At 46.8% G+C, this 21,571-nt stretch overlaps 1 protein-coding gene across 3 annotated transcripts in view; it reads left to right on the forward strand.

The window, feature by feature from the left end:
- The first annotated feature begins 285 nt into the window (after window positions 1-285).
- Window positions 286-21,571, forward strand: part of USP18 (ubiquitin specific peptidase 18) — a 29,180-nt gene continuing 7,894 nt past the window's right edge. The window contains exons 1-8 of one of the 3 annotated variants that reach the window (XM_082646010.1): window positions 286-349; window positions 11,898-12,005; window positions 13,156-13,252; window positions 14,724-14,869; window positions 19,958-20,037; window positions 20,299-20,445; window positions 20,801-20,896; window positions 21,334-21,501. In XM_082646010.1, the coding sequence (XP_082502136.1) occupies window positions 12,002-12,005; window positions 13,156-13,252; window positions 14,724-14,869; window positions 19,958-20,037; window positions 20,299-20,445; window positions 20,801-20,896; window positions 21,334-21,501 (738 nt within the window). In that variant the 5' untranslated portion in view covers window positions 286-349; window positions 11,898-12,001. Of the gene's footprint in view, window positions 350-391; window positions 588-11,897; window positions 12,006-13,155; window positions 13,253-14,723; window positions 14,870-18,167; window positions 18,230-19,957; window positions 20,038-20,298; window positions 20,446-20,800; window positions 20,897-21,333; window positions 21,502-21,571 lie in introns of those variants that run through there. The other 2 variants (XM_082646012.1, XM_082646011.1) reach the window with 2 other exon arrangements.

A 21,571-nucleotide genomic window follows, 5' to 3' on the forward strand; every position in this document is an offset into this window, starting at 1 on the left:
AAAAAGAAAAACATGCTGCCACGTGTACTGCGAAATGCCAAACGATTGTAAGACGACCGCTAATTACTACGAAGATCTTCAAATGTCAAAAGAAGCGCTTATCCTAGGAGCCGCTGGGAAAGGGCATGTAACGCAAAGTGCGCGCACGTTTAAACGCGAAACCAGCTTCGGCTGCACTTGCTCCGTGCGCCGGGGCGAAGCCTCGGTTGAGTTTCACTTTCGGTTCGCAGGAAACGAAAGCTGGGCGGCGGGGCGGGGCGGGGCGGGGCCGTAGGCGGGGCCGTAGGCGGGGCCGTAGGTGCTGGCAGAGAGGTTCCCGGCGCCTGGGGACAGAAGCACGGGGACCGAGGTAGGGACATAGCCGCAGGGACAGAGTTGCAGGGACAGACGCGGGGGCCGAGGTGGGGACAGAGGCGCGGGGACAGACTTGGGGACCTAGACTTGGGAACCTAGGTGGGGACAGACGGGGCCCCGCTCACGCCGCCCGCAGCGGCCACCAAGCCGCTGCCTGGAGGACCGGACGCGGTTGCTGAGTTTCTCCCTCATCCAACTTAGCAGCGCGGGTCTGACTCTTCGCTGCACCTGAGGCAAGTTTGGTGATACTTTTGGAAGCTTTCTTTCCAGGGAAGGCACAACGGGGCTGTGCTCAGATGCCACGTGGATAATTATGGGATTTTTTTGGGCTGAGCGAATTATAATAATGGTCTGTATTCGTTAATACGTATATTAGATCAGTGAAATTTTCCCACGCTGATATATTTATTTGGACTTTTTTTGCACGACTGTTTTTAATTAAAGAAGAAATTGCAAAATCCGCCTCCTACCGTCTCCCTCTTTTCCTGGAAGAAAGCTAAATTTAGACCTTTAAACCTAAAACTCTATTCTATGACCCCTGAAAAATCGGGGTTCAAAGTGTTTTGAAAACTAAAGCAGAGGCTTTAACTTCATGCTTTACAGCATTGAGGTAGTTATACTTTGAAATTGTTCAAAAAAGAGGCACATATTTAAAACATTTCTTTCTGGTGTTATATTGTGAGAGTGAGGCAGACGGTTCAGACCTAGACATCCAGGTGGTCTAATGCGCTCATACAAATCGGACTAATGCAGGTGCACAGATCCATCTTGGTTTTTGGATCACTATCAAAGAACTGAAAAAAAAAAGAAACCGCTTTTTGTATTTTCACTAAAAAAAAATGCGTTGCACAGTTTGGGCACTTTTACACAATGATGAGCTTGCAAAGGGGAAAATGGGTTTCATCTGGAGTGTGCTAATCTGTGTGCCCAGCACATTACCATCACTTGAGAAATACACACGAATGATTAAGAATGAGGTCTGAATCTGTTGTTGCCATGATGCGTTGGATTTAGAAGACTGTGAGGCTTGTGTCATGTTCCAGGCATGATGATTTTGTTCCTCTTTGGGCATTTAAGGATGGAGTCAGTTTTCCTTGTAGAGAATCTAGTGGTGAGTGAAGAGCCCAGCTAGAGACCAGGGCCAGCTCAGGTTTCCATTATGTCTTATGTTGTTTCTCCGAAGACCCCAGTTGTTTCTGTGACTACAATGATGAACAGTCTAAGCCAGCTGTTTCTGTCATTCACGTCTCCCATTTATTTTAAGGGCAAAAGTTTTTGGAAGGGTGGGAGCTACGTTAGTTTACTTCTTTGGAACCAACAGTTTTGTTTAAATTATAGACTTTAATACTAGACTTCACTTTTCAGAGCAATTTTAGGTTTATGGCAAACTTCAGTGAGTACAGAGATGTCCTGTATACTCCCTGCTGCTTCCTGTGACTCCAAAGCGGCCTCCACCTTCGACAGTTTGTTACAGCTGATGAACCTACATCATTATCATCCAGAGTCCATTCTTTGTGTTAGGGTTCATTGTTCTCTGCATTCTGTGACTTCTGACAAATGTACAGTGACATGTATCCACCACTGTAGTATCAGAATAGTTTCACTGCCCTAAGAATCCTGTGTTGGAGCCCATTTTCTGAGTCAGGGGTTGAGTGTGAAAATTCAGCTTCCTTGGAATATATCCATTCTTTTTTTCCCTGTCACCAGTTGCTTAGGTCACTTTGCCTTTCCCCATCCTTCTCAGATCTTTAAGTTTCACTTTCCTTCCTTTTTTTTTTTGATAGGATCACTATTTATTAATGATAACATTTTGAAAACAAATTAAAATTTGCTTTCTTCAACGATTTAAATGCAAAGATCTTAATTTGATGCCTAAAACTAAAAACATGCTGTAACACCCAGGAATCAAAGTTTGAGTGTTTTCCAACAATACAAAATTATAAAATAATTGAAAACTGGACGCTGTTTGACTAATGTAATTCAAATCAGTCTCTCAATGGAAGAGACTAACGTCGCAAAAGTGAAATCCCACATGCTTTTGCTGTCTAAAGAATCTTCAAAGACATTGCTGTGTTCTTACCTACATTAACAGCTGCTGAAACAATTCTTTTAGAAATCCTCATTTTCTTCCAGGGGTGCAGTTTCCCAAAGAATCCCAGGCTAACATCTAAATGGATACAGGGCCAAAACCGAGTGATACCACAGAATTCAGACTTCCTTTAAAACAACTTTTATACCCTTTCCTTGGAAGAGAGGACAAAGGACACAGCTCTCGTTATTTGCTCTGTTTACACCACAAAGGCTTCAGGGAAAGAAACTCTGGGGGTGATCACCAGCCAACGCGTTGAGGTGCATCCCTGCTCACAGAGAACGCTTCTGTTCTTTTCCTTCCTTTTCTGCCCCACTTAACCTGCCTCTCCTCTGTGATCAGCTCTGAAGTTTCCTGCCTTTTTCTGTTGTTCTTTGCGATCTGGCCTGCCAGCCGGCCCAAATGATGCCTCCTGGGTTTTACTGTCATATTTTCGAGGTTTTGGCACAGTGCAGAATAGTGTCTCTGGAAAACAGTCCCTTTCTACTGTTTCATCAGATTTCCCTCGATGTGGTCTCAAAGTCCTATTTTTCGCTCGTGGAGTTGTCAACTGCCATCATTTCTCTCTCGGTTTGACTTTCCTAGGCTGAGCCTCGTAAGAGGAACAGCTGTTTATGACTATTGAAAGTAAATATTTACTAAGAAAAGAGATTTTGTTATCTGAGCCATTTAACATGAATCTGTTAATTATGCCACTTATATTTAGCTGTTTCCCAACTTCGGATGTTCTCCTTCCTTCACATTTTAGAACAGAATTGAGAAAAAAAATTCTAAGACTTCTCATCCCTAATTCATTAATTTTTTGGATCTTGGAATAGGAACACTATTGCCAAACAAAGCCTCCCTTAAAAGAAATGAAATCTGTGCCTTAAATGAATTATTGCTTATTTAAAAATCACATATTAATTACAGGAAATTTGGAAATTAAGAGAAATAATCCAGAAAAAGACAAAAATGATTTGTAATCTCACCAATTAGAGTTAGCCTTTAATGACATTTTTGATATGTTTTGTCCCAGTCCTTTTTCTGTGTGTATATGTAGTTAGGTTTATGTTTTATAAAATTGTGTTCAGACTATACAATTTGTAAAACACAGAAAGAAAATAGGCTATAGAAATGAATTTTGGTGAACAGTCTTTTACATAGATCTCTGTGTCTTTGTTTCTTGAAGAAGGAATCCTAAGGTAGAGTCAGTGTTAATCAGTAGTCTTTCAGCTACAAGTGACGGGAACCCATTTCAAACTGAAGTTAAGAACAGCAGAGGCGACTGAGAGTGGCAGGCAGCTGGGGGCTGGGTTGGACCCAGGGCTTCAGCTGGCAGCCGCAGGGTTCTGTCTCTTTCTCCATCTCTTGGTTCTGTTTCCTGTCATTGGCTCTTTTCCTTGGCTGGTGGTTTTTCTTCCTGTGGTAGAAAAGATGGTCTGATTTATGTTCTTCTGGCTTAAAACGCCTGGTAAGAGGCTGATTATGATCAGCCCTGAGCGGGTCACATGACCATTGCTGAAACAGTCACTTTGGGCCCTCAGTGGCCAGGGCTTTGAGCCAGGCTGTGCGTGTGGGCTCCACCCAGTACTCATATTCTGAAAGTGGAGATAAAGTTTGTAAAGAAAAGGTGAATATGCTGCCAAAAGGTGGGGCACTGGGCTGGCAGAAATGACAGGCGTCCACTGGGGTCATTTTCAAGGTTGCGGTACATGTTGCCAAGTGGTCGTCCAGGCTGGCTGTGGCAGTGTCCACTCCCAGTAGCTGGCTGCTGCTGTGTACACGGACTGAAAGATCTCTCTGCACAAGTAACACCGGGAGGTCTTCACTGGTGACCCCTTCAATGGAAATAAAGCAGCCGGGAATCATGTACCTTTAGGGAGAGCAACGCTGGGACTGAACTGAAAACGGTCTTCATGAGATGACCTGAAGGTAGCTGGTCTGCAGTAGATCCTCTATGCCGGTGGCCAGTCCCCTGCAGCCTGAGCTTGGTCAGTGCTTGTCTAGAACAGCTTCTCAACCTTAATGCTTGCGTAGATCACCTAGGAATCTTGTCAAAAGGCAGATTCCAGTCCTGCCTTTTTTTTTTTTTTTTTTTTTTTGCGGTACGCGGGCCTCTCACTGTCGTGGCCTCTCCCGTTGCGGAGCACAGGCTCCGGACGCGCAGGCTCAGCGGCCATGGCTCACGGGCCCAGCCGCTCCGCGGCATGTGGGATCCTCCCGGACCGGGGCACGAACCCGCGTCCCCTGCATCGGCAGGCGGACTCTCAACCACTGCGCCACCAGGGAAGCCCAAGAGATTTATTTTTTATTTTTTATTTTTTTGCGGTATGCGGGCCTCTCACTATTGTGGCCTCTCCCGTTGCAGAGCACAGGCTCCGGACGCGCAGGCTCAGCGGCCATGGCTCACGGGCCCAGCCGCTCCACGGCATGTGGGATCTTCCCGGACCGGGGCTCGAACCCGCGTCCCCTGCATCGGCAGGCGGACTCCCATCCGCTGCGCCACCAGGGAAGCCCCGGTCCTGCCTTGTTAACAAACGTCAGGTGATGCTGTTGCTGCTGGTCCAGAGACCTGCCTACCTGCTTCCAAGATGCTGGACCAGTGGCTGCCAATATTTCAGCAGAACAAAAGAAAAAAGTTGAGGACCCAGCTCCCCTTCAGATAAGAACTGAACTCTTAGTAGCCGTTGATTGAGAAAACACACTGAAAATCTCTGTGCATTCAGGAAAGCTTGTAACCTTTTGGCAGAACACTAAAGGGCTGAGTGTTAGACTCAGTGTTTGGTTACAGTTGAGGCCATTTGCCCCTCACCTTTGCTTAAGTGCACAGTAATTTCAGCACATCACTGGGACTGAAGAACGGGAGGATCTTACAGCAGGTGTCGCATGAGAAATATTTGGATCCTCAAGAAGACTTTTAGTGTGGTTACTTCAGTAGTTGCTAGTGAACAAACTGCAGGTGTTAAGTTCTGAAAGCTACAGCATTAGGGCTTCCCCCCGCCACCCCGTGGTCGTTACTGTCTTAGTAGCCTTTTAAACACATAGTGTCTGCTACCCCATAGTGTTTGAACGTCTCACATAAGTACTTGATGAGAGTATTCCAAAGTCTCTGATGAAGGATGATGAAACCGTCTCCCCATCTTTCTCCTCTGACCAGGATTTCTTGTTACATTCTTCTGTGCTGTAATTACCCTCCTGTACGCATACTGAAGGATGTGAACAAAACACTATATACAAGACAGTCTACATAGCTTGCAGGTCCCCTAGCAAAGTAAAAACTTGGGGCTCCTTATTAAACAATTGTGAAGAATTTCAGGACTGCAACAGGAGAGCATTAAACCAAGCCGGGCTCTTCTGAATGCAAGTCTGGGCAGCTACACAGGTTGTGTACTCACCAAGTCAGCCCTAAGTCTGTGATTCCCAAACCATTCATAGCCTTCATCTTCTTTGTTCCACTGTTGATGACAACTGTATGGCATTGGCATTTAAAATACTGCTTTTCCAGTCTATAAATATTTCTTCAATCAGACTTGCAAGGAGAGAATCTGACCGAACTCAGCATTAACCCACCGTGCTGTTTAAAAGAGGGTCTGGTTGTTTCTGCCTGTTCAGATGCCTGATATACATGATATAGAAGTAGCACATTTAAAACTATCACTGTTTCTTTGTGCGCACAGCAGAATACAATTCAGGAAAATTATTTTTAGGAATGTATTTTCCAGAGCAATGTTGTCCCTAGGATTCATAGTTTGGGTGACTGTCAAAAGTTGAGAGTTTTATTTCCAACTATTAAACTGAGTGACAATCTAAAGCCATCATTTGAACAACAGTTTTTAGCCTCCTTAAGTAGACCAAACATTACATAGAGCAGTGTGCTTGATTCATGTGTGTAGTCTGTGGTTTTTGAAGTTTGACTAGTGAGAACAAACTGTGTTTTGGGTGCTTTGGTTCTTTTCAGATTTTTTATATTCTTTATCACACCTGGATTGAATGATGATTTAATTATTGATTTTTTTGTAGATACATTTGGAGTTTTTCCTCCTCATGATAAGTGGTAAAGTTGATGTTCTGGTTTTAATTCATCTTCACAAGATGTGAAGAATTTGCAAATAGGGTTTTTTTCTTGAAAGACTCATGGCTTAATTGGGATTAAATAATTAAAATTTAAATACAATTCTTAAAGATTATTTTGTTTAATATTATGAGAAGGCTGGCATACCAAACAATTTTGCAAAGTCTAACTCTGTTATTTTCTTTCTTTCTTTCTTTTTTTTTTTTTTTTTTTGCAGTAGGCGGGCCTCTCACTGTTGTGGCCTCTCCCACTGTGGAGCACAGGCTCCAGACGCGCAGGCTCAGTGGCCATGGCTCACGGGCCCAGCCGCTCCGCAGCATGTGGGATCCTCCCAGACCGGGGCACGAACCTGTGTCCCCTGCATCGGCAGGCGGACTCTCAACCACTGCGCCACCAGGGAAGCCCTAACTCTGTTATTTTCAATTACTTTTAAAATTTAATAAAGTTGTAAGCCAAAAAAGATATAATAGCCTCTATAAACTATTTAGCAAACTTACTCTCTCTTTACTATATGTATTCATTTCTTTTCCTTTTTTTTTTTTTTTTTTTTTTTGCGGTACGTGGGCCTCTCACTGTTGTGGCCTCTCTCGTTGCGGAGCACAGGCTGCGGACGCACAGACTCAGCGGCCACGGCTCACGGGCCCAGCCGCTCCGCGGCATGTGGGATCTTCCCAGACCGGGGCACGAACCCGTGTCCCCTGCATCGGCAGGCGGACTCTCAACCACTGTGCCACCAGGGAAGCCCTCTTTTCCTTTTTTAAGATTTTAAAATAATTTTATGCATATAATGGCCCAGACCATTCACTGTTGCAGCATCTTTCTTTTGCAGTGAAAATTATGCTTTTATATCTCAACATACAAAGTACAATATATGAGGTTTTCTGCCCTAAGTTGTGTGGATCATTTGCAACTGGATATTCAGATATTAACAGTTAATCCAAGTGACCCTCCCCCTTTTTGTTACACTGGTCACATGGGGTAGTAACCAAAGTGATCACTTGATTGTGTACCAGCGCAGGGACACCAGAAGGGGACTGAGGTGGGCATTTGGTGGATGGCCTTTCAAAGGATGAGGCCAAGGAGCAGATCTCAGATGAATAATAATAATAAAGTGAAGCCACGCTTTGGTACTTTCCTACTTCATCTGAAAAATGTAAGTCTTCATACAACGTTTAGCATGCATTTGGATGCGGTGCCACTATCAGTAAGTGCTCTGGCAGTAGGTGGGAACGACTGGTCTTTCAGTATGATTCAGGGTTTTCGTTTTAGGTCTTTTATTATCTGTCCTTGGGTGTGTGCTCCTGTCTGTTTACTTGGTACCAGCCTTGGCAGTCTGTCTTCAGCCCACGTCCACCGGGACATTCCCATGTATCCACTAGGGGGCAGTGCTGACACTCCCACGCCTGGTTTGGCTTCAGCTTTTCTCACTGGAGAGAGAGATCTAAGGGCATCTGCCTTAAGGACTTCTCTAGTCAATTAAAACTGAGCTTGTTGGGGAAAGTCCTGGAAGTGATTTGTGGTTCAGATCTGTCAGCAGTTGAGTTAGCTGTGCCTCCACTGCTGGGCTGTGTGCGTGCTCTTTGCAGAGAATGACTCCACACCCGCATCAGACCATGTCTGTTTGCCTCAGACCACTGGCCTTGACTCCAAGTCCCAATTAATTAATTAACTAATTAATGATAAAATAAACACTTATGAAACCCTTCCCCCCAAACTAGAACATTACTGGCAATTACATGCTCTCTACTTCTCTCATACCTCTGCCTGCCCATTGGAGGTAATGACCTGGTCTTTTTTTGGTTTTTTAACATATTTATTTATTTATTATTTATTTGGCTGCTCCGGGTCTTAGTTGCGGCAGGCGGGCTCCTTAGTTGCAGCTCACGGGCTCCTTAGTTGCGGCATGCGAATTCTTAGCTGCAGCATGCACGTGGGATCTAGTTCCCTGACCAGGGATTGAACCCGGGCCCCCTGCATTGGGAGCACAGAGTCGTAACCACTGTGCCACCAGGGAAGTCCTTGGCCTGGTCTTTTTGATCTTCGTTATCCATTTAAAAATCTTTGTCACACATGCACGTTGATGCCTAAATAGCATAATGTCTCATTTTCCTTGAGTTTGAATCTACAAAAAGAAATACTAGTTATCATCTTCTAAGAATTGCCTTTTGACTCAACATTGTGTTTCTAAGATTCACCCTATTGTGACATGTTCACTCAGGTGCAACTGAGGAATATTGTTCCATTGTGTAAATTTATTACAGCTCATGTACCCACTCTTCTGACATTTGGGTCAAGCGCTTGGATTGTTTCCATGTTTTTGCTGCATGAACAGCACTGCTGTGAACATTCCTGTTCACGTCTCCGGGGACACATGTAAGAATTTCTCTTTTGAATTTTTAGATTGAAGTTAAGTGGATGTTTAACTTCACAAGATGATGCCAGGTTGTTTTCCCAAGCGACTGTACCATTTTACACCCTCCCCTAGTAGTATATAAAAGACCCTATTTATCTACATCCCTTCCAACACTTGGTTCCATCAGAATTCTTAACTGTTGCCAGTAGAATAGTGTAAAATGGTATCTCATTATGGTCAAGGTTTGCACTTCCCTGACCACTAGTGACCACTTACTTTTTATAAAAACTAAAATTCTGGAATGTCTACATTGTATTCCAGTCCTGGCTTGGGTTCACCTGTGCAGGTCTGCTCACAGCCCTTTGTACACTCTTCCCCACATGCTCCTCCCCCAAACCCCTGGGCTTTTTTGCATAACACCTACCCTGCCTCAAGGTGCCCCTTATTTTAAACCATACCCTTTCCTCTTTGATAAACTCAGATCCAGACTCACTTTTCCCACGAACCCTGCCCTTGTGAACATCAGTGAACTTAGGTTACTTCATTAAACCACTGAATCCTGATGGGCCTCTGAGCCACTGGCTAGAGTACAGATGGGGGCAAGTCATTTAGCTATGTATATTAAGAGCCTTAAACTTCGAACACTGTGACCTTGTAATTATATTTTTAAGAATATCTCCTAGAGCTTCCCTGGTGGCGCAGCGGTTAAGAATCCACCTGCCAGTGCAGGGGACACGGCTTTGAGCCCTGGTCCGGGAAGATCCCACATGCTGCGGAGCAACTAAACCCGTGTGCCACAACTACCGAGCCTGTGCTCTAGAGCCCGTGAGCCACAACTACTGAGCCTATGTGCCACAACTACTGAAGCCCGTGCACCTAGAGCCCGTGCTCCGCAGCAAGAGAAGCCACCTCAATGAGAAGCCCATGCACCGCAGCAGAGTAGCCCAAGAGTAACCCCCACTCACCGCAACTAGAGAAAGCCCACGCTCGGCAACAAAGACCCAATGCAGCCAAAAATAAAAATATAAATAAATACATTTATAAAAAAAAAGAATATCTCCTAGATATTTAAAGATTTTTTTTTTGAAGTGGACCATTTTTAAAGTCCTTATTGAATTTGTTGCAATATTGCTTCTGTTTTATGTTTTAGTTTTTTGGCCGCAAGGCATGTGGGATCTTAGCTCCCTGACCAGGGATCGAACCCGCACCCCCTGCATTGGAAGACGAAGTCCTAACCGCTGGACCACCAGGGAGGCCCCTCTTCTAGACATTGATTTAGTGTCTGGTTGTATCTGAAGGCCACAGGTTTATTTGCACGGAGACAGAGGAGTGATTGAGGAAACAGCATGGGTTGTGCCCAAGCTTAGACCCGGGGGCAGGCCTGAGCCCTGGGGAGAGATGGCTTCCCGCAAAGCTGAAGAACTTGGTGAAATGAAAAGGCACAAGGCAGTGGGAGGACTGGGCTTGTATCCCACTTCCACATGAAGGCCCTGCTTGTAGATACAAGGGAATATTTGCATGGATTGCTTTGTCGGGCAGTGCGCTGCAGACACCAGTGGGCACTCCAGGGCAGGTAGGGACAGGGTATGGTTGCTGTGACCTCGCTCCAAAACACAAGAGACTCCTCCTGAGATTCCCACACACCTGGGGAGAATTCACAGGTGGCTGAAGCCTGTGTTGCCAGGAAGACGTGGGTTCCGGTTAACATGACCTGGTTTATAGCTGCAGTTTTGTTGTGTCTATGACCTTTGGTTTGCCTGAGGAAAAATCACATAGGTAGAAAAAGGTTTTATACCTAAAAATGTTCACTTCAGTTTTTTTAATAACTGCAAAAAATTGAAAACAGCCAGAATATTCTGCAATGTTTTGTGGCTATATCAGGCATCACTGTGAAATGGTTGAAAATATACTGCATTTTCCATTTCACATTATAACAAGAATATTTGATTACAGGCCTCTCTCAATTGCTTGTGCCCATGCAAGGGAAAAAGGAAAAAGCCCAGGGCAGAAAAGAATGTGTCAGAAAGTTTATGTATGTGAATATATACATATGGGCATGGTGTTTGGGTTCCCAAGGACATTTGCCAGCTAGTCCTGGCTGAGTCAACATTTCTTGGTGGAGCCCATTTAGAAGAAGTCTCTATACCCTGTGTGTGTGTGTTTTGTCTGAGAAAGCTCAGTAGACTCAAGGTCCTGCCGTTGATTTGCCCTCCTTTGACGGTGTAGTCCCAGCTGAGCTGTGCGTTGGGGAAGGTTTGCTGGGGAGCACCCTTGGGAACGACACCCAGAGGGTGAGCACAGCAGGGTGGGCAAACGGAGGACTTGAACTCCCAACATTTGCGACAGAGGCCTCAGCCAATGCTAAGGGGAGCTTGGGGGCTGGGTGACCCTTCAGGCAGGTGGTAAGGCCCTTAGACCCCCTCATCATCCAGACTCTGGATAGGGACCGGGCCAGCTTTCTTCACTGGGGTGAATTGTGGAGGGGGCCTCAGCTGGGGGCCGTCGACCACCAGCACCCGGTGGACTGGGGAAGGGCTCCTGTCCCGCCGGAGTGTGAGTGGTCACCACCTTCCGCTACAGGCAGACATAGCTGTTCCCCACCCCAGTTACTTGAACGGCCCTGTGTACAACACTCGTGGGCGTTCACAGCAGCCCCCTCCCCAGGAGCCAGGACAGGCTTCCTTGGGGCCAGCGTGTGGACAGCAAGGAGAGGGCTTTGAGCAGCCCTCAGGCAGTGGAGGGCCTGGGAGTGAGGAACAGGGAGACCCAGGTGTCTTGGTCTGGACCCCTTGGTGAATGTCGAGCCATTTGCCAGAACAGAGGGCCCAGGGCAGAGGCTGGGGCCATGGGTCCCAGTGAGGACACGGTGGGAATGAGGGACCAAGGGGACGGAGTCTCACCGAGTTGTCGTCTCTCGCCCTAGAGCTTTGCGGGCCAGTCTCCACAGACACTGATCTCCCCCCGAGCCTGGCTCGTGGGGATCAGAACTGATCACACGGCTGTGCTTCCCCTTCTCTCATCCTGTCCTCCGCGGTGTGTCTTCACAGAGGTCCTGCCAAGGCCGGCTCATGAGAGCTCTTCCCGGAAGTGAGGTCGTGCCGTCCTGAAGACGCCCTGCAGCTGCCGTCCGGGGGTCTTGGAGTGACCGCTGATGCGTAAGGTTCCGGGTCCCTAGGCCGGTCTTGGCCGTCTCAGCGTTTCTCAGCAGAGCCCATTAGGAGAAGGACGGGAGCAGCAATGGGAAGAGTCCCAGGGAGCCCCGAGCCCGGGCTCCCAATGGGCCGAGAGCCCCAGTCTTCTCTCTTGACTGCGCAGAAAGGCTTTACTCATCTGCTGGACCGTAGAGCTTTGTGGTTGACGATTGCTGCTCTTTGTGCCTCCACTTCTGCATCTGTGAAATGGGGATGATTATGCTCCTGAGCCCATAGGACTGTTGGGAAGAATAATGAGGTGGTTGTGGCAGCTGCTTTAATCCTGTGCTTGGCATGTCGTGGCCCCCAGCCTTCCCCCGGGCGCTAGTGTGTCTGGTGACAAGGTGCTTCTGCTGATCGGGTTCCTGCTGACCACGGATTCTTACGTTTTTACTGCCCCAGCTCGCACACCAGAGCCCTCTCCCCGGGAGCTCTGAGATGAGTGGACTCCCTCCCTCTTAAATTACGCACCTTTTGGGGTCTGTGGAGCCCAAGGTTGGGTGGGAAAGGGGAGGTTGGTTGCTAGTGGGCCAGAGAAATACTACCTTTTGGTTTTCTCGCATCCTCATAAGTTCCTTGCGGCTTCCAGCCTCTCAAGGTGAGTTTAGATGAGGTGGATCTCCCCCAGAGCTTTCTTCTGATTCCCTTCCACCACCTAGTAGGGCCTGGGCAGGGGCCTTACTCCCGGGGCCCAGAGTAGATTGCCTGGGAGATGACTCTCGCCCCGAGCCCGTAGATGCCCGCTGTGAGCCAGCTCTGTAGGGGCAGCTTGGGTGGGCAGCGCCCCTAGTTCTCCCCGATGTGCTGTCTGTAAGGTTTCTCTTCCTTTGCTCTTACTGTCGCTTGGGTTACAAGTTTGACAACGAGTGATACACCTCCCTGTGGCCTCTCTTTTCCTAATGGACTGTTAAAACTTCTGCTGCTATTTCACTTTGCAGAGGCTTGTGTTCCTCTCTCTTTTCCCATTTGTTTCCAAGCTCCTTAGTGAATTCTTTGTGCCTCTGGGAGGACCTTATAGAATTTCATGTCCTTAGGAGGGTCTAGAGGAATGTTTGGTGTTTGTTGAATTCTGTGGCAGGGCTTTTCCTCAGTATCTTCCCTCTGCTCTTCATAGGCCCGGTCGGTTTACACAACATCGGGCAGACCTGCTGCCTTAACTCCCTGATCCAGGTGTTCGTAATGAACATGGAATTCACCAAGATATTGAAGAGGTAAGGCAATTGTTCAGGCAGATAAATGTGTATATTATTTTTATGTTTTCAATTATTCAGTTATTCACAGTGGTTTGGACTTTTAGAAGTCTACTTCCAAAAGCTAACAGAGAAAAGATCTTGCTTTGCACAATCTGAACTATATACTATAATCATCTAAGATGATTTTTTAAAAATGTAAATGCTGATCCCACCCCCAAATATTTGGTTTCACTTGGGGCCTAGGTGGGTGTCTAGGGTGGGGCCCAAGCATTCGTACTTTTCAAAAGATTCCCCAGGTGATTCTGAAGTGTAGCCAGATTGGCAGCCACTGATTTGGTTAGAAGGAAGTGGGGACCCTGCCAGTGTCAAATCAACAGGCAGGTCTATGAGTCTGTTGATTTTTCTCAAACGAAACATATCCACACTCACACAGTATACACATCGTGAGAACCCTTCTTTCTTTTTTTAAAAAAATGATTTAAAAAATTTATTTTATTTTATTTTTATTTATTTTTGGCTGTGCTGGGTCTTCGTTACTGTGCGCGGCTTTCTCTAGTTGCGGCAAGTGGGAGCTACTCTTTGTTGCAGTGCGCGGGCTTCTCACTGCGGTGGCTTCTCTTGTTGTGGAGCACGGACTCTAGGCGCATGGGCTTCAGTAATTGTGGCGCGCGGGGTCAGTAATTGTGGCTTGCGGGCTTCAGAGCACAGGCTCAGTAGTTGTGGTGCACAGGCTTAGCTGCTCCGCGACATGTGGGATCTTCCCAGCCAGGGCTCGAACCCGTGTCCCCTGTGTTGGCAGGCGGATTCTTAACCACTGTGCCACCAGGGAAGCCCGAGAACCCTTCTTTCTTCTCAACCAGTTCTGCAGAGACATGCTGAGACTCTGCCAGGACTGACAGGCAAATTTCCTTGGGAACCCGAGCACCACGCCCATATGTATATATTCACATACATAAACTTTATCACTCATTCTTTTCTGCCTTTTGCTTTCTCCTTTTCCCCTTCCATGGGCATGGGCAGTTGAGAGATGCCAGTGATTAAACAAATCATTGCCAAGATACACTGACATTCCTTTCTGTGTCCTTCCCAGGACCTAGATCATATTTGCTTTTGGCCTTTGGAGAACTTCAGGCTGGCCATTTTGCTGTGGATGCAGAACCTATTGCGCCTGCCCCTCGTTTTGGTGTGACTGCCGTGCAGGGTGGGGAGAGGGGTGAGGCTGCAGCTGTGCTGATCCCTCTTTTGAGAGGATACTCCCCTATAGCTGATTTGCTAACACGGTAGCTCTTCAACCTTGTCTGTACGTTTAAATCAGCTGGGAAACTTAAAACTCCTGGTAACTGGGCCCACCCCCAGAAATTCTGATGTAGTTAGTCTGCAGAGTGGCCTGGACGTGAGGGTTTTGAAAGTGCTCCCCTGTGACTGTGGTGTGCCCCCGGCACTGAGAACCGTGGGGACAGGGAGGTTCGTGGCTGTTCTCACTCGGCAGGATGACAGTGCCAAGGGGAGCTGCAGAGCGGAGGAGAAGTGTCCCCTTCCAGCTGCTCCTGCTGCTGGAGAAGATGCAGGACAGCCGGGAGAAAGCGGTGCAACCCATGGGGCTGGCCTCCTGTCTCCAGACGTACCGTGTACCACGTAAGGCGGTCCTCCTGCTCGGGCTCCTGGCCTGGTGCTCTGCGAGGGAGGGGAGCGCGAGGGGGAGGGGACACGGGAGGGGGCAGCAGAGGGGAGGAGGGGGACTGAGGCTCAGTGAGTGAACGGGAAGGAAACCCTCGTGTCGGAGGCACGTGTGTGGATGCGAGATGCCTTAAGGAACTCCCGTCTTCCACGTGCAGCACTGGTGTTATTTATGCATGTATTACTTCCACGCTCACTCTTTTTCTGCCTCTCGGTGGAATAAGTAAGCCCAAGAGTCTCCTCAAAGCTGACTCAACTGCAGGTAAAGGATTCTAGGGAAACAGAATAAAGGATTCATAAGGAGAAACCATGTTCTACAAAAGGAAACTCTTAAATAGCTTAGTGTTTATTTTAAAACAGCCTTAATGAGATATACATCACATACTGTAAAATTCAGTCCTTTAAAAATGTACAATTCAGAGGTTTTTAGTATTTCACAGAGTTGTGCAATTATCATCCCAATCTAAGTTTAGCAAATTTTCATCACCCCCCAAAGAAACCCCATACCCATTAGCAGTCATTCTCCTTTGTTTTCTTCTAGGTTTTATACTTTTAGCTCTTACATTAGATCCGTGTTTCACTTAGAGCTAAATTTTGTGAATGGTGTGAGATAGGAGTCCCACTTCATTCTCTTGCATGTGGGCATCCAATTGTTCCAGCACCATTGGTTGAAAATACTACTCTTTTCCCACTGAATTGATTCAGTCTCTTTCCTTGTTACAAGAAGCATCCTTTCATTTCAGCTTGACGAACTCCTCTCAGCTGTCCTTGTAAGGCAGGTCTAGTGGTGACGAGCTCTCAGTGTTTCTTTGTCTGGGAAAGCCTTTGTCTCTCCTTCATTTCTGAAGGACAGTGTTGCTGGATACAGTTTTCTCTATCAGCAGTTTTCCCTTTCATCACTTTCCCTATCATCCCACTTTCCCACGGTCTGTAAGGTTTGTGATGAGAAATGTGCTGATAGTCTTATGAGGGTTCCCTTGTAGGTGATAAACTTCCTGTCTCTTGCTTTTAAGATCTCTCTTTGTCTTTGATTTTCGACAGTAGTTTTGACAGTATTATGATGTGTCTTGGAGAACATCTGTTCAAAGGGAATATGTTTGGGGACCAGTGAGCTTCATGAACTTCAATGTCTAAATCTCTCCCCAGATTTGGGAAGTCCCAGCCACTATTTCTTTAGATGAGTTTTCGGCCCCCTTTCCTCTCTCTTCTTCTGGGACTCCATTAAAGTGTAGGTTGTTTCTCTTAGTGGAGTCCCATAGACTTTCTTCAGTCTTTCTCAGTCTTTTTGCTCCTTTGACTGGACAGTTTCAAATGACCTGCCTTCTAGTTCATTGATTCCTTCTGCTTGGTCCAGTCTGCTTTTGAAGCTCTCTTTTGAATTCTTCAGTTCAATATTCTTTAGCTCCAAAATTGCCCTTTGGTTCTTTTTTATGTTTTCTATCTCTTTGTTGAACTTCTGTTTTTCTTATATTGTTTTCCTGATTTATTTAAATTGTTAATCTGTGTTCTCTGGTAGCTCTCCGAGCATCTTTAGAACAATTATTTAGAATTGTTTTTCAGATGATTTGGTATCTCCATTTCTTTGGTTTCAGTTACTGGAAGTTTACTCTTGTCTTCTGGTGGTATCATGTTTCCCTGATTGTCCGTGGTCCCTGTAGACTTGTGTAGGGACTTTGCTAAGAGGGACCTTCACCTGCAGCTGGGGTGTGCTGTCATCCAGATGGAGTGGTGTGAGGCTTGTGGTGGCTCTGGGTCGGGGTGGATATGATATCTCATTGGCTCAGGCTGCTGGGGTCCACGACCTCGATAACTGCGCCATCCTTGGACAGAGCTGCAGGGGGTCTGAAGTAGCTGCAAGGGCTGTGAGGTAGTATTTCACTGTAGTTTTGATTTGTATTTCCCTAATGATTAGTGATGCTGGGCATCTTTTCATGTGCTTACTGCCATTTGTATGTCTTCTTTGGAAAAATATCTATTCCAGTTCTTTGCCCATTTTTGAATTGGGTTATTTTTGTTGTTGAGTTTAAAGGTTCTGTATATTCTGGATGTTAATCCCTTATCAGATATATACTTTGAAAATATGTTCTCTCATTCTGTGGGGTGCCTTTTTACTCTGGGGATACTGTCTTTTTTTTTTTTTTTTTTTTTTTTGCAGTACGCAGGCCTCTCACTGCTGTGGCCTCTCCCGTTGTGGAGCACAGGCTCCGGACGCACAGGCTCAGCGGCCATGGCTCACGGGCTCAGCCGCTCCGCGACATGTGGGATCTTCCCGGACTGGGGCACGAACCCACGTCCCCTGCATCGGCAGGCGGACTCTCAACCACTGCGCCACCAGGGAAGCCTGGGATACTGTCTTTTGATGCATACATTTAAAAAATTTTCATGAAGTTGAAATTTTCTATGTTTTCTTTTGTTACCTTGTCTTTGGTGTCACATCCAAGAAGTCATTGCCAAATCCAAGGTCGTGTGCTTTTGTCCTGTGTGTTCTTCCAAGCATTTTATTGTTTAGGGTCTTACATTTAGGTCCTTGATCTGTTTTGAATTGATTTCTGTATATGCAGTTAGAAGTGTTCAGCTTCATTTCTTTGCATGTGGATATCCAGTTTCCCCAGCATCATTTGTTGAAGGGACTATCCTTTCCCGAGTGTATACTCTTGGCTCCCTTGTCAAAAATTATTGGACCATACATGTGAGGGTTCATTTCTGGACTCTTTATTCTATTGCATCAATCTGTATGTCTGTCCTGATGCCAGTACCACACTGTTTTGGTTACTATAGCTGTGTAGTAAGTTTTGAAATGAGGAAGTGTGAGTCCTCTAGTTTGTTATTCTTTTTCAGAATTGTTTTGGCACTTTGGGGTCCCTTGAGATTCTATATGAATTTTAGGATGAGTTTTTCTATTTCAGCAAATATCTTGTTGGGATTTTGTTAGGGATTGCATTGAATATGTAGATTGCTTTGGGTAGTATTGACTTTTAAATAATATTAAATATTCTAGTCCATGTACATGGAATGTGTTTCCATTTATTTATGTCTTCTTTAATTTCTTTCAGCAGTGTTTTGTAGTTTTCATAATACAAATCTTTTACCAATTTGGTTAAGTTAATTCCTAAGTATTTTATTGTTTTTGAAGCTATTATAGATGGATTTGTTTGTGTTATTTCATTTTCAAATTGTTTATTGTTCATGTATGTATAGAAATACAATTGACTTTTGTTTGTTGACTTTGTATCATATTTTTAATTTCATTTATTAGATCTAAAAGCTTTGTTTCATGGAGTCTTTTAACAAATGAGATTATATCATCTGCAAACAGCGGTAATTTTACTTCTTCCTTTCTAATCTGGATGCGTTTTATTTCTTTTCTTATCTAATTGCTCTGGCTAGAACTTCCAGTACTATGTTGAACAGAAGTGGTGAAAGCAGGCATCCTGCTTTTACAGAGACCTGCACTCCACTGTCCCAGTTGTATGTCACCTTTCTTTAGCTTTCCATAGCAGTTTGTACAGCTGGGGAATTTTTCTCATTCTTCTTCTTCTTTTAAAAAAATAAATTTATTTATTAATTTTTTTTTTGGCTGAGTTGGGTCTTCATTCCTGTGTGCGGGCTTTCTCTAGTTGCGGTGAGCGGGGGCTACTCTTCCTTGCGGTGCACGGGCTTCTCATTGCAGTGGCTTCTCTTGTTGCAGAGCACGGGCTCTAGGCATGCGGGCTTCAGTAGTTGTGGCACGTGGGCTCAGTAGTTGTGGTGCACGTGTTTAGTTGCTCCGCGGCACGTGAGATCTTCCTGGACCAGGGCTCGAACCCGTGTTCCCTGCTTTGGCAAGTGGATTCTTAACCACTGCACCACCAGGGAAGGCCCTCTTATTCTTCTTTGAATTGTGAGTACATGGATACTTGCCTCCCCCTAGACTATAGGTTTCTTGGGGACAGGAACTTTCTCTGGCCTGTGCAATGCCTTGCACATAGCAGGTGTGAAGAAAGTTATGGGTTGGGCAGGCATCCCTGTATTTCTTAGATGAATCGGGACTCCTGGTTCTGGGATGCTCAGGTGCGACAAGGTGGCTCTACGTGGCAAGCTGACGCGACTCCCTTTATGTCCTGTGTGGTGGGCAGCCTTCTGAAAATAATTCCCTGGAGACTGCATCAGTGCAGCCTGCTACCAGCCTGCTTGTCTACAGTTTGGGATTATTAGCTTGGAATGTGGATTAATTAACCATTCAACTAATATGTAATGTTAACCTATTATGTGCCAGTTACTGAGCTGGTAAGGGAATTAGACTGACAGAGTATTTGCCTCCATGGAGCTGACAGTTTAGAGGAGAGACACAGGCCAAAACAAAATACAACCCCAAAACATTAAGTACAGATTGTGATAAGTATCACGGAGGAAATGGTGTTGAGATAGCAGGTATGAATGTTTAATACCTTTTCTTGCAACATCTTTGCAACTCGGGAACGTGGATTCATTCACCCCTGTGCACCGCTTGTAGCCTGATGTTCACGTGTGTAGGATTCATGGCTTATTCCTGCTTCCTCTCTGCCAGCACCCTCTATCACTGAGAAGGTTATTTCCCTTCTTGTTCTCCCGTACACCTTTGGGGAAGACCTGGGTCAGGTATTAGTGTTGGGAAACTGCTCAATTTTTAGGGGAGTGAATAAAGAAAATACGGAGAGGCATAGAGAAGTCAGTGGCCACAGGAGTCCAGTTGGAGGCTTGGCAGGGACATAGGAGAGAATCCACCGCTGACTATTGGTCTTGTGTAGCTGGGTTCCCCAGCGGAGGCCAGCAGGGGTGGGTGGCAACTCAGAGGACAGAAGACTTGTGTGGTGCGGTGGGGCTGGACTTTGAGTTTTAAAAGGAGTTCTCAAAATCAATACCAAGCTTATCTTTCATTTTTATGACCCAACATCCTGTGGAAACTTAGCCTGAGAGCGGGGAAAGGCAACGTGACGAGTGTTCGCATGCATCTAGGTAGCTGGGGCAGGAGGGCATGACAGGTGTCCCTGGGTCCTCACCCTGGGCGTTGCTTTTCTCTTTGGCCAGTGTTTGTCCAGCATGATGCTGCCCAGCTCTACCTCACAGTCTGGAACCTGATTAAAGACCAAATCACAGATATGGACTTGGTAAGTCCTAGAACGAGAGAGCTCAGAAGATGAGGATGCTGTCGTGTGATGTGTAGAGAGGAATGAAAGGGGAGATGCATGTAAAGGGCTTATCCCGATTGCATAGTGCAGTCGCCGTGATTCCTCTATGCCTTTGTGAGCAAGCGGAGAGCGGCTGCCCGTCCGGAGCTGTGTGTGGTGGCTCCAGCGCTGGAGCTTGGCCGGACCTGCCTTCTCGCGGCTTTCTCTGCACCTTCATCCCCCTCCCCGTCCCTTTTGCAGGTGGCAAGGCTGCAGACCCTCTATGCCATTCGCGTGAGGGAGTCCCTCGTGTGCCTTGGATGTGCCGTGGAGAGCGACAGAAGCAGCAGCATGCTGACCCTCCCCGTCTCTCTTTTCGACATGGATTCAAAGCCCCTGAAAACGCTGGTGAGGGGTCCTTGTGGGGAGTTTGCTGTTCCCGCACAGCCCAGCGCTTCTGGTGCCCCCTTCCTCCTTTAATCCACCCTTGGCTTTTAAAACATCATTTCCGCTTCCTTTGCATGGCTCTGGCTAAGTTCTCCTTTCATTTGCGGGGAAAAAACGTTTCCTCTCCTACGGCCCCTTGTCCTCACTGCTTCTTCCAAAACGTAGGTCTTTCCTGAGACCCTGGCACGTGTACCACGCTGGGCTGGATGTTAGGGGACCTGGGGAAAACGAGGAGAGAAGCTTAAGCTCATGGGCAGGGTGAGGGGTTGTACCCAGAAGGTAATAACCCTGCCTTTCCCTTGCTCCCCGGGGATAGGAGGACGCCCTCCGCTGTTTCTTCCAGCCCAGGGAGCTGTCCAGCACGGACAAGTGCTTCTGTGGGAACTGTGAGAAGAAGACCTGCTGGAAGCAGGTACTTGCTCCCAAACCGGATGCTTCTGGCCCGTCTGGGGTTCCCCTTGGGGGCCTCCCGCTGAGGGAGCGAATCCCTTCAGGCTGGGGATCCTGGGGCTTGTGTCGTCCAGGGCTGTGGATATGCTCCTCGGACCCCATCACTGAGACGGATGGGGGAAGGCACAAGAGCGGGGGCTGTTTTCCCCCTCAGGGCCAGACTCCCCTGGGAGGGGAGCAGACCCCGTAGTTCCCCTGGGTTCCTGGACGGAGCCCTGGGCTTCTTGAGCCTTCTATGGGAGGCCCAGCAGATCCAGCAGGCGGGGCCCTTACCGTGTGATTCCATTCCGCTCCCTTCTTTTTTTGGAAGAAGAACATACCATCGGCCCTGGTATTTCTCGGAATCGACCTGTTTCAAGTGCCTGGGACTCATCTCCACGGTGACTTTGCTTTTTCCAGGTCTTGACATTGACCCACCTGCCCCAGACATTGACCATCCACCTCATGCGTTTCTCCAGCAAAAATCTGCGGACAGAAAAAATCTGCCAGTCACTGTGTTTCCCCCAGAACTTGGATCTAAATAAACTCCTTGAGATGGAGGGAGAGCCCTGCGCTGCTGAGGAGCAGGTGAGGACCCCTCGTGTCCCTTCCACCCCCCGCATAAGACACCCCGTCCTTTGTTTGTCTTCCCTCCCCT

Source organism: Mesoplodon mirus, assembly GCF_964341445.2.
Source record: "Mesoplodon mirus genome assembly, contig: HAP1_SCAFFOLD_655, whole genome shotgun sequence".
Lineage (NCBI taxonomy): Eukaryota > Metazoa > Chordata > Mammalia > Artiodactyla > Ziphiidae > Mesoplodon > Mesoplodon mirus.